The sequence below is a fragment of the Apis florea genome, unplaced genomic scaffold (genome assembly GCF_048593485.1).
Source record: "Apis florea isolate Af1SG1 unplaced genomic scaffold, ASM4859348v1 contig_3798_pilon, whole genome shotgun sequence".
Classification (NCBI taxonomy): domain Eukaryota; kingdom Metazoa; phylum Arthropoda; class Insecta; order Hymenoptera; family Apidae; genus Apis; species Apis florea.
In genome coordinates this window covers 1,074,327-1,093,898 of record NW_028256860.1, presented here as the reverse complement: position 1 = coordinate 1,093,898, position 19,572 = coordinate 1,074,327, and the positions used below count along the sequence as shown (strand labels likewise).

The 19,572-nt window shown below is 23.0% G+C and overlaps 1 protein-coding gene across 17 annotated transcripts in view; it reads left to right on the top strand.

The window, feature by feature from the left end:
* Nucleotides 1-19,469, top strand: part of atl (atlastin GTPase) — a 32,307-nt gene extending 12,838 nt beyond the window's left edge. For 3 of the 17 annotated variants that reach the window (XM_086915866.1, XM_086915868.1, XM_086915867.1), the window contains 7 exons: nt 4,723-4,803; nt 13,155-13,414; nt 13,725-14,504; nt 15,442-15,663; nt 15,742-15,956; nt 16,040-16,106; nt 16,602-17,753. In XM_086915866.1, coding sequence (XP_086771992.1) covers nt 4,723-4,803; nt 13,155-13,414; nt 13,725-14,504; nt 15,442-15,663; nt 15,742-15,956; nt 16,040-16,106; nt 16,602-17,387 — 2,411 coding nt within the window. In that variant the 3' untranslated portion in view covers nt 17,388-17,753. Of the gene's footprint in view, nt 1-2,487; nt 3,912-4,305; nt 4,483-4,722; nt 4,804-13,154; nt 13,415-13,724; nt 14,505-15,441; nt 15,664-15,741; nt 15,957-16,039; nt 16,107-16,601; nt 17,754-18,209 lie in introns of those variants that run through there. The other 14 variants (XM_086915876.1, XM_086915877.1, XM_086915878.1 and 11 more) reach the window with 13 other exon arrangements.
* Nucleotides 19,470-19,572: the final 103 nt, after the last annotated feature.

Sequence of the window (19,572 nt, the reverse complement as noted above, 5' to 3'; positions counted from 1 at the left end):
ATCGTACGTTATTTTAAAATCTACCTGTTGCCTGCGAGTAGTAAGTAATTTCATTTTAAAATTTAATTAAGTCATTTAATTCTAATCTAGTAATCTAGAAATCTAATTGTTATAGACGCGTTTTATTTCATATTTGAAATAAGTTATATTTATACATTTTATATTTAGAATTTGATTTGTTCAAAATTATTAATTTTTTATTTTATTAGTTTATTATTTATTTAGTAAAAGATCAATAATTTTTAACGCGTAAAAAAAAATAATGAATTTTGTTAAATCTTAAGAAAATTCTCGAATAACAATAGTAAAATAATTTTTTTATATTATTTTTTTTTTGTTTTTTTTTTTGTTTTTTAAGAAATTATAAATAATAAAAGATTATTATTTCAAGAATATAATAATATATTCGTAAAAAAATATTTTTATTCATGATTTTATTCAATGATTTTAGCATTTTTACAATCGTAATAATTTAATAAAAAGTTCTTAAAGTTAAATAGTTTGTGTTGAGATTATAACTTAATATTTCAGATAAAATTATGAAAAAATAATGTAAGATCAATCTCTAGAGGAATACATAATGAATAAAATAAATTTTTATTTCAGATTGATTAATCAATTAGTTATTTGATATTGATTAATCAATTAGATTTTTTGAAAAAAAAATTTTTGAAATAATGAAACTTCCAGATTATAGTTTTTTAAAATTTTTAAAATATTATTTTGTGAAAATTATTAATTTTCAAAGATAAACAATGATCCAATATGCACAAATTAACGCGTCTATTTATCTTCGTATTGCATTTCATCGCATCGCAGACATATTATCATAACACACTTGATATTCATTTCAATGTTTCATTAAATAGGCTCTAATTTATTTTTTTTTAAACTCAAAAACTCAAAAATTTTGGCATCATGTTTCCAAAATACTGCTCTTTTGATTTATATAAAAAAACAAACAATTGTTACACACCATTTGAGAATTTCCCTTAGATAATGAAGAATTACAAATGTTGTATGATATTTTTTATTTCTATTTTATTTTATTCTCTTTTAAACTCTTTAAAGTCTACGAAATTTAACAAAATAATCCAAAATTTTTTTTTATTAAATAATTGGATAAATTATTCCAAAGTAAAAAAATAAATATAAAATAGCGTATAAAATATTTGTTAAATTTATTATTTTTTTAAAAACCTGCGTTATGCGAGGTTATGTGATCGTTACAGACTAATCATTTAAGGAATTAATATCACAATTTTGCAAATATAAATTTTTAAAATTGCCGGTTGCAAATTAAAAAGTACGTAAAAAAATTATTATTAAAATTTCATAATAAAATCTAAATCAAAATTGACGATCGCGGCGCATATATTTCACAGTCTATTTTATTTATTTGAGAATCAAATTATAAATCGTATCACATGTTAATCTATAAATATATATATATATAATACTCTTTACCTTAATGTATAAAAAATTGTGGATTTTCTTTTTTATGTCTTCTAAAAGTTGTATAATAAATTCGAGGAGTAGATTTTAAAAATATAATTTTTAATTTTAGAAATTCACTAGTTTAAAAGTTATGCGTCTTTAAAATTCAGTGTTTACGTATACTAATGAGATGAGTTGCTGCTTCCAAGATTCTACGATGATAAAATATAAATGCTATATCTTAAATCATTGGTAGAATTACAACTTTTTAATTTCGTAACTGAAAATGTATGCATTCCAAATAAAATATTAATTAAATTTTAATTTATTGAAATCAAATTTGATTTATATTGGATTTACAAAGCTTAAGAATTATTTGTAGAAAAAACATTGGCTACATGTGTGAGCAGTGATCGATCTTTTGAAGCAAAAGAATCAGTAATGACATCACTGGGGGCAAGGACTCAATTCTTTTCAGACCTCGGCATATCCGTCAGGTCATAGTTTCAAGCGTCATAGTATTCGTATATACAGAGTGTCCCAAATTTAAAGTATCAAATATTAATCAATATATGTCTATGAATTTAAATAAGCAAGAAATATTATATAAATATAAAGCAAAAACGTGCAAAACGCTTTCCAAAAAAAACTATAAGCAAAAATATGGAAATTCAAAAGAAATAGCAACAATAATATGATTTTTTCTGTCAAAGTCGATACTATGGCCTCCACGATCATCTGATCTTATTTGATTATTATTTGGAAATATTTAAATAAGAATAAATACATGTGATGAATTAATGCAAAGAATTAGTGATTAATTCAGTGTGATAAAATAAAATACAAATGAACAGTAATAAATTCTATTCTATCTGCTTTTATTGCTATCGATGTTATGTAAGAATAACCATTTTGAAATGAAATTTTATTTAAGTATTTAATATTAAAATATAATATATATAAATGTTGCTCAACTGTTCCTTTTGAATTTCGTATTTTTTGTTTATAATTTTTTAATAAAACATTTATGGATCTATGTTTATATAACATTTTTTTGTTTATTTATATAAACCCATAAAATATATTGACAAAGTTTAACACTTTAAATCTGGAATACTCTATATAATATAACACTTATATAATCCACTATGAACTACATTTTATAATTATCCTTTCTTAATTTAGTTTAGTTACGATTTTAGTTCTTATTTTTATTATCATGTTCTAGTTTTATTAATCCAAATCCCTTTGAGAAGATTTCTTTTTATTTCTAATTCCGAAATCTTAAACACTTTGACCAAACTCCTGATTTCCTCAACATTCCAAAATTTATATTTTTAAAATCTACCCGTTCAATCATAAGACATAAAACAAAAAAAAGACCAACAATTTTTAACCGCTTAAAAACAAAATTTATCCTTTCTCTCTTTTCTCAAACTTGCATAAAAATCCAAACTTTCCAATACAGCCTGTATAATGGACATCCCAACTGATGATATACGCCAAATCACGGTCGTAAATCTAGAAATGAGATCAGTACAATTACGTCTATTATTAAATACCGTGCGTTCAGGCCGGTTTATTCCTGGGTAGCCGTCGTCGAAGCGGATCTCCGCGGAGCGTATTCATTAATTGCCTTTCGCGGCGTGTAATATCAAGCTATACGGTATAACATCTATACGCGTTAACCATCGTCGATACAAGGTGACACACCGCAATCGTCACCCAGGTTTCACCGGTATTCACCGATTGTGGGATACTGCCAACTGGTGGAGTTCGCCGCTGCTCTGACCGCTGTTGCTCATCGGCCAGGCCACCACCACACACAGCGGGATATTTCTAGTCGGTTGCCATGTACGAGTTAGTGCTCGACCGTGTGAGCACCTGTACGTGTCGGTCCATCGTGCTGCCATCGTTTCCTCCCGGGGTCGGTCCAGTCGATTTTTCCTTTTTGGTCCGTTAGTGGAATAGCACGAAGCTTAAGTGTGTCGAATGTGAGGCAACCGACAGGATGAGCGAAACGAGGAAGGCAATCCGGAAACGGGAGGAGCAGCAATCGCCCAGGCCTAGACAACAACCGATCAGGCCACCGAGAACGAAGACGCAACAGGCTCGTGACAATAAGGCTATCGATCGGCACGAGAATCGTGGTGCGCCGTGGAACAACGTAAAACCAGCTTAAATAGCTGACCGTGTCAAGTTTAGGTTCCATCGAAAGTTCGATCGTGGATTAGAGAAATAAAAAAAAAAAAAAAAAAAAAAACGAAATGTTGTGAAATCGAGAACGAGCCGAGTGTCGTGAAATTTAATTGCGAAACGAAACGAGCTTAAAACCACGGATTTTGGACGGGATATGTATCGGGGCTGAAAAGTTTACTCGATGAATAGGGAATTGGCTTGCTGTCAAAAGCTCGGAGAGACGCAACAAGCGATAAAAGGATGCGTTGATCGGAGTGATGATGGTAGAAACATAAGTAAATTGTTCGAATATAGTTTTGTACTGGAATAAACTGGATTTAAATTAGTTATAAATTCTTTATTATTAGTTCTCTATGATGGCAGATTTCAAAGTGTAGTTATTAATATCAAATATTAGTGGATCATAAGATCGATGTGAAATTGAATTCGTTGGGATTAATATTAAATACGTCATCATATCGTTGAAAATACATACGGTTAGACTGCACATTTATTTATATATTTCTAAATATATAACATAATTTATAAAAATTCTAAAAATAAAACGCGTATTTTTTTTTTTAAACATTTCACGAAACGAGTTATTTTCATATTTTTTACTTGTATTCATAAAAATGAGCATAAACATTTAGAATTTAATAGATGATGAAATTATCCATCTTTAAATAGATACGCGAAACGAGCTTTTGAGAGCAACTTTTTAGAATTTTGTTTTAATTGAATGTGAAGATTCGGTCATGAAATTGGCACGTTTCCAAAATCTCGTGAATGCAACAGCTTCGTGGCAATGAAAATGTTTATCGGAATGTAGACCTTCGAAGTTCATTGTAACAGCAAACGTTTCAAGTATAAATTTTTTAAGAGTTTAAATCTTGGATATAATAGCAGTTTGTTTTACAAAGCTTTTAATAGTCTATTTTCCAATTATTTATGATATTTATTATATAAAATTTCATAGATCTTTTTTTTTTTTTCTTATGATTCGCTTATAATGTTTTTCATGAATGAAAATATTTTACAAAAAAATAATATAAGAATATATACAGGATAAAAAGGCTAAATGTGCATTTGAAAATTTGTTTTCAGTCAAGAAAGCACCGATGACGGCCCTCGATGAGAACGTGAACCGTGTTCCACGGGTATACACAAACGAAAGAGAAACAGAAAGTGAGTCTTTTTCTTTTTAATTATTTCTTCGGCACATCTTTTCATGGTCATCTCATAATAGGAATACTTCTTTTAACACGTTTTGTTAATAGATCAACGTAAATTAAAATTTTTCGGAATTTTAAACTCAATGTAAAAGGTAATAGCATTTATAGTCCACAACAAAAAGATGACATGCTTCTAAATATTGTTATTTTTTTTAAATATGTGATGAAATCTTCTTTTCCTCGTGTATATACTTCAAGGTTGCTTCTGTTGATGAAATTAATTGGGCAATAAAAATTCTAATCAAATTTTAAAGAAGAGAAGTTATAGATGCGACAAGATGATTACACAATTTCTAAATTCTTTTTCGATAGTTAAAACTAAATCATCATGGATTGCCTTATTGGATATTTAATATTATATGTGTTTATTGTTGTTTTTTATTAAAATTTACTATCAGACTAGAGAAAAAAATCTTTATATATAAAATAATTATAATATTATAATAATTTATAATATAAATATTAAAAATAAATATATTTGTTTTTTAAATAATATTGAATTGAATTTTCGAGATATCATCTTTTTGTTGCAGGATATCCAAATTAATTGAAATTCTGAACTTGATTATCAGTAAAAAAAAATGTTCATAGAATATTTTTATAGCTTATAAGAAATTCAAGATACATAATTATTTATAAATATATATGGGAAGTGAATAAAAGATATTTTTAAAAAATTGCACTTTAGAGAAATCTGATAATCGAATAATAATTAATATAATGATAAAATAATCATTCAGATTAAATAATTGAGTAGATCTGATATGTGTATTATGTTCTATTCAATTAAATTAAAATTATTCAACACATAATACATAAAATATTTTTTCATCACTTTCCAAATAAATAAATATACAATTTGAATTTTTTGAAATTTATTAAGACATATAGAAAAGCATTTTATTTTTAATTTTTCACTGATTTTAAATATTGCCCAATTTCTTTTTGTGCTTTATTGTAGAATATTTAATTTGAAAAAGAAAAACACTTGCACTGAATTTCTGACATTGACTTTTTTTTTTTTTTGTTTTTTTTTTTAATATCATTTTAAGTAAATGAAATACTTGAAAAGATTAACCTGCCGATTAACTCCTTATTTCATCAATCTTGATGATTTTGAAATATATTATAAAAAACGCATTTTAAATAAGTTTCTTTTTTTGTATGTAAGATAAAAAATATAAAGATAAAAAGTATATAAAGTATAAAGTATAAAAGTATATAAGATAAGATATAAAGATAAATCAATCAACTTTGATTTTCGTGTTATTCGTAAAAAATTTTTTATACTAATAATTGTTATACTATGAATTCTGTCTATACGTGTGCATATAGCATAATTGCATGCCAATATGACAATATCAATATACGTTAATACGTTACTTATTAACTTATTAATTATTTACAATTATAAACATTTAGTATAAACATATAATATATATAATGTATGAAAATCTATCCTTTTCATTAATTTGAATGAGATCCTTTTTAAAATTTCCTTTTACAAAAAATATTAAATATGATGCTATTATTGTAACTTCACTCACTTAAGTCTTTTATATTTTGCATTTTAAATAGAATTGTTATTGATTATCAATATATTATCATATTACAGCCATTTTATCGATAACGATCTCGATTTTCATAATTCTACTTCCAAATATTCGTAGAATGCTTAAACTCGCTATAAATAATGGTGATATTAATTTAATTATTTTACATTTTGAGTACCATGATGTATTTATATATTAAAAGTTGATAAATGGCGGTTGCATATTGTTGCATACGTTGCTATGGATGTATATGCAATAAGCAGAATTTAATGTAATAAAATCGAATATTATATTACAAATAAATAGTATATATTATAAAAAATTTTGTGAACAACTCGAAAATCAAAATTGATCGTTATATTTATAAAGGAAAAAGTTGCTCAAAATAATGTTGTTTATATTGTATTTCAAGTTTACTAAAATCAAAATAAAAAAGGATCTAATCGGTTTTCAGGATTTTATAATATTATATTTCTAATAAAAATTTACTTGTTGAACTATATTTCATAACCTGATCTCACGAAATGTGTCACTGAAATAAATTAGATTTATTAAAAACTTTCTGAATATTTTCTAAGAACGTATTTATAAGTTGATTATTCGAGAAGAAATAAATATTCTGCATTGAATTAATGCTTTTTACGAACATCGTAAAATACCTAATGTCATGCAAAAAGCAATGTCATTATAAGGCACATGAACATGTAATGTAGGAAATAAGTAATCATAGTGTAGCAATGTACGTGAATATGTATGCACGTGTGTGAATATTCAAGCACAATCACAATCTGCAATTTTTTCTGTCAATATTTATAGATTTGATTTTTTATATTTCTTTCGCTACACAAGTTCTATACGTTGATTTTCGCACAGTCATCATAGAAAATCAAACATTGTTTATAGACTATCTCTCTAATCTTTCTAATTTTATTTCTAATTATTAAATAAAAACATTTCGTGAAGATTGATCAAATTTTCATTATATTATAATGCGTATACGTATACTGTGATTTTTTTTTTCTTTTCTTTTTCACATGTTCATATGTTCATATTAATTCATAACTAAAAATAGTATAAAAAAAAAAAAAAATAAATTTTTACTTACTCAAATATTTCTATTATTGAAACAAAATATTCGTTTATTTCAGAGAATATATTGTTCTCTTCTTTCTTGACAATGACTTTATTTGTTCTTTTAATTTTGCATTGTCCATATCCATATCGAGTTGCAATTATATTACATATTTTAAACACAGAAAATAATTAATAATATACATAAAAAGTTCTATGATTTCAAAAGATATTAGACACTAATTTAGATATAATAACACTAATTTTCTATTCTAAATGGTAATATAAATAATATCCGAAGTTTTCCCTTGTGAATATGTAATATTGAATTTCAAGAAAAAAAAAACTAATGACAATATGACATTTTTAATATTAACAACAAATACAGTAAATTAACTTTGTACATGTAACAATATCATTTATCAATCAACATAGTATTTTTAAAATAAAATTTAGAAAAATGTTACATTTAAATTATTTAAGAATATTCAAGGTAATAACCATAAATAAAAGTGATTTTCAAGTGTGAAACATAAATAATGTGTTCATAAATAAATTGAGTTTTAGATTTTCACTAAGACAATTACATTAATCAACGTCTTGTTTTCAAGATTTTTTCTTTTCAAATGTATCATTTGTCGATGCTTAATTAAATTCTCATATTTAATTTTTCTCACCAAACCAAGTTCCAGATGAGACATCTCTGTATTCACGAGTTTAATAATGATTCGTAAATACGAAATTGGCATGGCCACTATCTGCCACTAGCGATTAACATTGACGACCATAAAGAACTAACATTTAAAGTGAAAAATGGAAGAAATATCAAAAAAAAAAAAAAACTAGAAGTAAAATGTAAATATAATCGATTTTTTTTTGTTTTAACATTTGTTCGCAGTATGTACATTTCCGTGCATAAATCATCGAATACTTAAATAAATTAAAATATGGACTATTTACAATGTAAAATAATCTATTATAAATTATAAATATATTTATTATATAAATAAAATTAATATGCATTGCACAGAATAATTCATTAGATATTATCATTTCATTTTATCATTTTATTATCCTTAACAAAGAATATTTTAGAATATAAAATTATTTCAGGAAAAATACATTATGATGATGGACATGTTATTGATGATTTTTTAAATGGGATTTATATCTTTCATCATATCAACTGATACAATTTGATATTTTTTGCAGAAAATATTATAAGAAATATTAATCTATGTTCAAAAATCATTAGTTCAGTTATCATATTGAAAGACAAATATATACTCAAAATAATATTCTGCTGTTCATATTTTTCTTGTTTTTAAAACGGTATTTATTTACGTTTAATAAACTTCAAATTATACTATGTTTTAAATGAATGATTTTTTGACATAAATATTTTTTTATAAAGAATATCAAATTGTATCACTGCTGTAAAAGATATATGATCTTATTTAAAAAAAGAAATATTAATGATTCATATGTTTTTTATAATGTTCTTTATGATATCCACTTATATAAGAAAAAACGAACATCAAATTATGCAACCTTGAAATTATTCAACTTTTTCTGAAATAAATTTTTTGCCATCAATAATAACAATAATATAAAACGAGATAGTAATATTTGAATAATAATGAACCATCTTATATACATACATAATAAACATAAAATTTATATACATAAAAATTAAAAATATATCATGCAAATTACATTAAAAATCTTATTAAAAAATTACATAATTAATTTTATATATTATAATATATAAAATTTTTTAATCAACTTAAGATCGAATGATTGTGAGTGTGCCATAATTTTTACAAATTTTCAAAATATGTTTAAAATTGTTATCTTGCATAAATATAAAGTTTTATTCTATTAATCTTCTTCTATATGATTGCAAAGAATGTTCAGGTATATATTAATAATATTTCTTAAACTTTTATTAAATTATCAGAATATTTGCATCGAAACATTTCTATATTATTACAGATTGATTTCCATATTTTACAATTGGAATAATAAAATCGATTATCAATTTATCATTTATATATTTTCTTTACATAAATTTCGACTCGTCCATGATATTTTTTCCAATCTTCAGCATTTCAATTTTTATATTTTTATTCATTTTAAATGGTTTTGGAACTATAATAAAAATAAAAATATAATAATTGAATTAAGATAAAGTCATTTCAGAAAAATATATTTGTGTTTTAATAAATTTCTTTAAAATAAAATGAATATCCGATAGCTTATGGATAAGAATATAATATAATCGTTCAGAAAAATAATTAAAGATATAATAAACTTGATTTTAGATTTGCGAAAATCTGTAAATGCAGAATCTGTAAAATTTTGAAATTTTTAAAATTCGAAATCCAGAATATTTATTTTTATTTTTTCTTTTATTCCTGAAAAATGAAAAATTATTTATTTACTATTTCTTCAAACTTCAAAGCTTTAATTAACTAACAATAACAATAGTTTATATGCAGAAAATTAAAATTTTATTGTTTATATTTTTTTTATTGTGATAGATTACAATTATAGATACTAATTATATGATAAATCTATAAAATACAAAATTTATTAATTAGATAAAAAATGCATATTGTCACATTTTTGTATGATATCTATAAAAATTATTATTTAACTAGGTTTCGAATGTTCTCTTTTTATTTAAAATTTTTTCGAAGAACTTACGTCATATGAAATTAAAATACATCAACTCGTGAAATCTACCTTTTAATCTCTACTTTTTAATATTTATACGTTATTGAGACTTTATTTATAATAATTTATAAATAATATTTTATTTTTCAGAAGGATTTATTTTTGAATAGTTTATATGTTAATTAATATATTTTCCAGTTAAAAAAGAAATAATGATAAAATGAACAGAAACGAAAAAAACCGGATAAAATAATGAAACGATAAAAGAAATTAATTTATAGTTTATAATGGAATAAATTATTTATTCAAGGATAATGCTTGAATTAAGATTAAAATCATTGATTTGTTTTCTTTCATCATTTTATTCATAACATTTTTTATTATAATTATAATTGTGCATCTCTTTTATAATAAAATCCACTTATACATTTTAAGATTATACAAAAATGATTAATTCTCGATCAAATTTAAATTAAAGAATTAATCTATAACATAATTCTACAATTAAATTTTATATGAATTATTAACTTAAAAAAAAAATCAGCATACGTAAATCCTCGTTTCATTATATCTTATTATGCAAACATATTAAAAATATTTCTATTCTTAAAAATAATCGCAAAATTATAACTTTAACTAAAAATTTAAAAATAATAAAAAAACAGAATTATGAATTAACTTATCTTCATGAATAAAAAAATAAATGAATTTAATCATATTAAAATCTTCAAAATAAAATAAGTTAATGTCTAATCGAAAAAGAAAAAAAATTAATTTTAAATCGAAACGTGTCTAAAAGAAAGAAATTTCAATTTTTTATTCGAAAGTTGTGTTCAAAAAATATACAACCATGAAGATATAGATCGATCCAATGTTAAGTTAGTCTATTTTTGAATAACAGGTTTGTGGTCAAGATGCCAGACTAGTATTCACGTAGTCGTTTTATGCGAATATAAATGCGTATATATCTCATCAATTATAAAAACAGGAAATCGAGAAATCGAGTCGTGAGAAATTCACTTCGAGTTCTATGAGCGCATATGAAAACTATATTGAAAAACGAAAGTATGCGATATTCTTGAAATCTAGATATCGTGCATTTCATGCGTTATAATAATATTTAGCAATGGCATTTCAAGTATACGTATAATAAATTATGATTTTTAAAGAAAATTTTTTTTCATGTGTAGGAATAATGCATGAAATAATTTACTTTTTATATTTTATTGGATAAATATATAGAATAACAATTTTTATTTTATATTCATTTTCGATGATCTTAAAATTTATTATCAAATATATCATGATTATAAAATTGATTTAGTTTCAATTCATTTACTTCAAAATACTCGTTAAAATATATTTATCATTATATATATTCAATGCTAAATTTTTCTTAAGATTTTCTTTTATTTAAGAACGAATATTTATATTATTATGATTATGTGTTCAAAATATATGAATATTATATATTGTGTAAAAAAATTATATACACGAATTAAGCTATTTTTCAAACTATTTTTTTCAAGATTAACTTCAATAATATTATCAATTCAATATCAACGATTTCATAAGAAACGTAAATAAAAGATATCTAACATTTAATCACAAAATGTTATGGAAAATTTATATAGTTTTAAAATTGTATTCTACTAAAAGCTTCGCAATTTAGTTTAAACATTCGTTAATTTAAGCGATTATTCAAAAATAAAGTTTAATCAAATTAATTATTAGATATATAAAAATATTTTATCAAGGATTAAAAAATTACATATTATAAATTTACATATCATATCTTAGTTTGAAGGAAATTGATATAATGAAGATGTGACAAAATTGAAATTGATTTTTAAATTTATTTATTTATATTAATACTATATTTCGTAGTTAAATAGATTATAAATAGTATGCTATTAACAAAATATTAGAAGTATTCCTATGAATCATGATTTTTAGACAATATTTTTGATCTCCGTAAAAAAAATATGATAGAATATAATAGAAAAATAATTTTAACTTTGAAAAATTCATTTTTGCAGCATTTTCGTTACATTAAATCAATTTCCATCCAATCAAGGACTTTAAAATTTATTTGTAGCACTTTAACAATTTTTTAATATTCTGTATATAATTATTTGATCACGATTATTATTTTTATTATTTACATTTATTATTATCTTCGTGAATTTTTAAAATAAATTCTTCGGGCATAAGTTTTATATCTGCAAGTTGAATCGAATTACATGGCATCAGCATGTTATTCGTATGCAATGATAGTTAAAGCTATTTGTTTCCTCGTTTCTCACGTTCATGTGTCTGAATGATGTCAGTTAAGTCAAGGCCTGCAAACGTCACGTTTCCACTCTTATTACCGTTTGCAGGTAAGATAAAAATTTTTGATCATTCATGATTTATAAATTATTTTTTAATTTTATTCTCGATCTTCATTATATCTTTTAAAGATATCTCAACAAATAATTTTTTCACAAAGATAAGATATTGAAAAATATTTATAAATTACTTTTTAAAATTAATTCGAGAAAAATTTCATCAAAAATTATGAAAAATAAAAATATAGATCAGCTGAAATCTTAGTACAAATAATACGTGAGATATCTAACTTATATCTTTTCATTTGACACTTCTATAGTAATAAATTTATTAATTTTTTAATAATTTATAATAATCAGAAAATATATATTTTCAAACATTTAATAATAAATTAATATATGAGATTAATATATAGAATTATATATAATATAGAAATAATAATATATTTTCTTTTTATACGCGATAAAATATATATATATATATGTTAAAATAAATAAAATAATAAAATTAAAATATCAAATTATGTATATAGAAAAATATTTTTAAATTTAAAATTATATTTTATTCCATCAAATAATTCTGTTAGCAGTGTTTAACAGTAATTATTATTTGTTATTTTAAAAATGATAATGCAATGAATATGTTTTTTTCAATTGTGGATCTTCACTAGATCAATCGGGTTGGCAAGAAAGAATAGAACGTCTCTCGATGAATAGTCAGGATAATAATACCTCGGACTTAGGACACCCTGTACAAATCGTGCTTGCTCATCCAGATCACAGTTTTGAATTAAACGAAGAAGCTTTATCAAAAATTCTCCTTGAAGATGATATTAAAGATAGGAGTGTAGTTGTTGTGTCGGTAGCGGGTGCTTTCAGAAAAGGCAAAAGCTTCCTGCTTGATTTTTTCTTGCGATATATGAACAGTAAGGTATGTTATTACACATAAAAATTAGTAACAAAATAGTATCAATTGCGTCTCTAAGAAAAGTCAAATTGATCAATTTCATATTCTGAAAAATTTTTAATTTTAAAATTAAAATGTACAACAATATAATTTTTCAAAAAAATTATTATAATGAATGAAATTGTTCAATTTGATTTTTGCATGATTGTTTATATTTAGTAATTTAAAAAAATATTTTTATATATAAACTAAATCAAAATTATCTTTATTTTTTTCACGCTCACGTGGAACATTGCTTATATATCAATATTGATTGTTAACATGGATGATACAGTATAATAACAACAATCAAACGGACTCCTGGTTGGGTAAAGAAGATGAACCATTACGTGGATTTTCGTGGAAAGGAGGATCTGAAAGAGACACGACAGGCATATTAATGTGGTCAAAAGTTTTCCGTGGTACTTTACCAGACGGTGAAAATGTTGCTGTGATTTTAATGGATACACAAGGTGCTTTCGATAGTCAGTCCACCGTGAAGGATTGTGCGACTGTGTTTGCTCTAAGTACAATGTTGTCATCTTTACAAATTTATAATCTATCACAAAATATCCAAGAGGATGATCTTCAGCACTTGCAACTTTTTACGGAATATGGTAGGCTGGCGTTACAAAACTCTGGGCGCAAACCATTCCAAAAGTTACAGTTCTTAGTAAGAGATTGGAGTTATCCTTATGAAGCGAAATATGGTGCAGAAGGTGGAAAAGAGATATTGAACAGAAGATTAGAAATTTCTGATAAACAACATCCAGAATTGCAAAGTCTAAGAAAACACATTAAATCATGTTTCTCGGATATATCTTGTTTTCTCATGCCACATCCAGGTTTAAATATTGCCACTAATCCTCATTTCGATGGTAGATTAGCAGAAATTCAACCAGAATTTAAGGAACAACTCAAGATATTAATACCGATGTTGTTAGCTCCGGAAAATTTAGTTACAAAGAAAATTGATGGACAAATTGTAAAAGCGAGGGATTTGTTGGAATATTTCAAAAGCTATATGAAAATTTACAAAGGAAATGAGCTTCCTGAACCAAAAAGTATGTTAGTGGTAAGTTTTCATGCAATATTTATATGCATTATTTATAAATTTTTACATATAATATGTTAGATTAATCTAATCATAAATGATTCATTTATATATTTTGAAGTAAACCTTAAGATATTTCTTTTATCAAAAAGTTTACTTTCTCTATTCTGTGATCACATCCTCTAATAAATAATGAAATAATATATATAATATATATAATATGCATATACATTTTTTGCCATTTTAAAAATTCAAAACATTTCAAATATAATTATTTCTTAGATAGATAATCCTTTTATCTTTGATAAATTTCACGAATTGCGTTAAATCAACTATTGACAAAGTTGAAATATACAAAGTTATTTTATATGTGTATTAAACAAAACTTCATGTATTGATTTTTTATTGTTCTTATGATAAATTTTATATGCATATATAAAGTTCATTCCAAATACAATAACTTTTTATATCCATATTTATTGTACAGTTGTATATTACTAATAATAAGTTGACCAATATTTATTAAATATTTTAATTTTTATTTTACAACATACTGTTTCTATATACCATTTCTAATGTTAGAAAAAAGTTAGATCAAATTCAATGACAATTATTATTAAGTTCTGGAATATCTACCAGGTATCATTCCTAATATAATAATCTTTTCACTAAAAAATATTCTTTCACAAGTAGTATAATATACAATCATTTTTAACCACTTACCATTCTTATTTTCTAAACAAACATTTGATAACTATAAGATATAACATCTAGTCAATTATATCAATTATATGAAATAATTCTTTTAAAGATATTTAAATATCTTTATTTATATTTAATTTTAATAAAATTTATATTTTTTGCAAAATATCAACTTGATATCAACAATTTAAAAGTTTTGACAATAACATAGATATGCTTAATATATATTTATAATATAATTCTATTTTATTTTTAGGCAACAGCAGAAGCAAATAATTTAGCTGCAGTTACAGAAGCTAGAGAATTTTATATGCGATTAATGGAAGATATTTGTGGAACAAAAAAACCATATTTAACAACACAACGTTTAGAGGATGAGCATGCACGTTGTAGGGATAAAGCTATATACAAATTTCAGAATAAAAGAAAAATGGGAGGAGAATCATTTAGTCAAACTTATACAAAAAAATTATGTCAGGTGAGAGATTGTTGGAATTATACTTATTTATATTTACTATATATTATTATAATCATTAATGCATTACTTTTATTACAGGATATGGATAAAGCTTTTGTTCACTTTAAAGCACAAAATGAAAGTAAAAATGTTTTTAAATCGACGCGAACTGCAGGAGTATATTGCGCAATTGTTGCCATTATGTACTTCTTATCCTCTATATTTGGTTTTACTGGATTATATCTACTAGCAAATATTTGTAACTTCATCATGTGCATCTGTATATTAACCTTAATGTTATTGGCATATATTAGGTATATATAGAGATATTTTAAAAAGATATTTAATAACTCTTTCCAATTTTTCACTCAATTATAATTATTTTTTATTAATTTAGATACAGTGGTAATTATGACACAATTGGAATAGCAATAGATGAAGTGGCTAATGTTTTATGGAATAATGTAAGTAGTGTACATTTAATTATTTATATATCAACCTATGTATTTAAATTCCTTCAGTAAGCTTTAATATAATATAATAAGTAACAGCTATCCGTAAAATCTTTTTAGCTATAAAATTAATAATCATTACTTAATTTATTTATTAATAAAGCTAATTCCATGCATTAAAATGATGAGAAGTAATTTATATATTTGTAATTAGATAATTTCATTTAGTACCTAATTTTTTGATTTAATGTACATATTGATCGTTCATGTTACACAAATAGAAATTTATATAAAGCTTTATTTACATTTTTATTATTTAAGATATGTATAAAAAGTTGTGTTTACTTTTAACAAAAATATTATTTAAAATATTATGCACTAAAAAAATATTATGCACTAAAAAATTCTTTTTTGTAGTCCAAAATATTAACTAGGTGATGTAAATAATTGCTCCTCATCATTTCACCATATTTCCTGATTCATACCTTCCACATATGATTTCTACAGGTTCGAGATATGGGGGTACTATTCACTGTACTTGCACTTGCTGTGGCTGCTGCTTCATCATGGTTTATAATTTTATATGATTTTATTTTTCCAGCACCTCCTTTACCTTTTTTTTCCTCTATTCGTTTTAGTTTTGAAGATATACCTTATTTTTGGGAATATTTACATTTTATCACAAATATTATTTTTTGTGCTATTTCTAAATCTTTTCACAGTTGCTTTTACTTTTTACATTATTACTTTAATATTTTTTTAAAATATTTTGATTATCTAACAAATATCACTTTGGATAATATTTCTAAGTTATATGATTCTTTTTTAAACTATTGTTCTCCTTTTTTTATAGAATATTTATATAGTCTAATAAAAATTATTTTAGATAATATTTTCAAATTATATAATTCTTATTTAAACTATTATACTATTTTTTCAGAATATTTACAATATGTCACAAATATTATTTTTAACAATATTTCTAAATTATATGGTTTTTGTTTAGATTACTACTTTCCCCTTTTTTTAGAATATTTTCATTATTTAAAAAATATTGTCTTTGATAATATTTATAAATTAGATAAATATTGTTTAAATAATTATTTTTTCTTTTTTTTTGAATATATTCAATACTTAATAAATATTTTTTTTGGTAATATTTTTAAACTATATAATTTCTGTTTACATTACTATTTTCCTCTTTTTTCAGAATATTTAAATTATTTAATAGACATTATAATTGACAATATATATAAATTATATAATTCTTATTTAAATTATTACTCCACTTAATATATTTTCATCTAATATATCTAACAAATAATTGTTTTTAATAATATCTATAAATTAGATAATTCTTATTTATATAACTATTTTTCTCTTTTTTATATTTACAATACCTAAAAGACATTATGTTTAACACTTCTAAATTATTTTAGTTATTTTCCTATTTTTTTAAATATTTATAGTAGCTTATAATTTTTAATAATATTTTTAAATTATATGATTCCACTTTAAACTATTATTCCCTCCTTTTTTCAGAATATTTACATTACCTAACAAACTCTACTTATAAATAATAAAATATTTAAATTATATAATTATTGTAAATCATTTTGATTGTAGTTGAACTGTTTTGAAAATATTTGCATATTATTTCTTATATATATGTATTTATATATGTATTTATCCATTACTTTTACATTAATATTACATTTTTTCTTATATAAATATTGCCTTTAATATTATGTTACTATTTTTTTTCCTCCTTAATGTAAGCTGAATACTAACAGGAGCAAATGTACAAAAGGTATGGGGTTTGCTTATAATTAACATAAAAGTAAAAATAATTTTCATTTCATATATTTCAAAAAACAAAAGATAGCTGTTCTTTACAATTTTTATAAAAGCTATACCATTATACTTAAAATTAAATATTAATTTTTACCTGAAAATATTCAATTTCATAGTTATAAGTTGAAATGTGTGAATTTTATGAATATATGTAATATTTTTATATCAAATTTAAATTAATTTAAATTATATACATAATATATTTAATTATAAATTATAAATTTTTATTAATTAATTATAAATTTTTTTGTATCTGTTCAGTTAATTAAGCCAGTCTATCAACAAGTTGTGGAGAAGTCAGTGTCCGTAGCAGTGGCTCAAGCTGCTGAAATGGCTACAAATACAACAATGAATGCCACTGTCACTGCCAATGGCAAGCCTAAACTAACATGATGTTCATTCCCTTTGTGTCCCAATTTCTTAAGTGCATTAGAAATATACACCAATGTATTAAAACCAGTAAGTGACATAACAAAATTTAATTGTTTTTACCATGTAATATGAGGCCATAAATAGCTATTTCTTTGTTAAGTCACAAGGAGGGACTGTGCGTTGAACATATTTATTTAAAATGACTGTGAATGTATATACAATATATTTTGATTATAATTCCCTCTAGATTGTTGAAAAACATCACTATTGTCTATGATTGATATTACATTGTTAAAAAAATAAAATTCCACAATTACTGGTAAAAAATATTGTTTGGATAGAAGCTATTGTTTTGGGGTTGTTAATGTTTATGATCAATTTTAATTTTTTTTATATTACAATATATAAATATATATACATATGTATACCATAAAAAAACAAAGTGTAAACAAGTTTTTAAAAACAGTATACTTCTACATTTTTTGATAATATTAAATTCACATTTAGCTCTTTAGTTAGGAAAATATATTTAAGCGCATTTCAAGATCACAAAAAAAAAATATATTAAAATATTTTTGAAAAGGAATTTTAATAATACACACTTTGTATATTTATGCATTATTCTATGTATATGAACTAACATACTTAAATTATATCCGTGCCAGATTTATTCTACATCAGTTACTATTGTATTGATTAATTTTTTTAATAAACTGAAGTGTAAATACTATTTAGTGTTCATTACACTTTATAAATTTTAAATAAAATTCATAATATTTAATTATAATAATATATTAAATGTATACATATGCCATGTAGTTTATATTTTTAATAGATTTAACATTAAACAATTCAATTTTGACATTTTGCGGATTATATGTTAAATTATATGTTAAACAAATTTTTAAAGAATTGTAAATATAATAACTAGAGTGCTATTTCTTTCTTAAATTAGAAACTGTTCATAAGATTTATTATGTGATTTATTTCTATATTAATTTAATGCATGTTTTAATATATAGAAATAATTTATGTATTCTTTTAAAACAAAAAATGAAAAGATTATTGAAATTTCATATTTAAATATTAATATGAGAAAAACATACTTTTATTGATGGTGATGGTTTAAATAAAAAGTTATATCAATTATTTGTTGATTTATTAGTGATCATTTTTATTTTGACAGGAAAATGATAATTTTATAAATTTTATAAATATATGTACTATTATTTGTATATTAAGTATATATAAC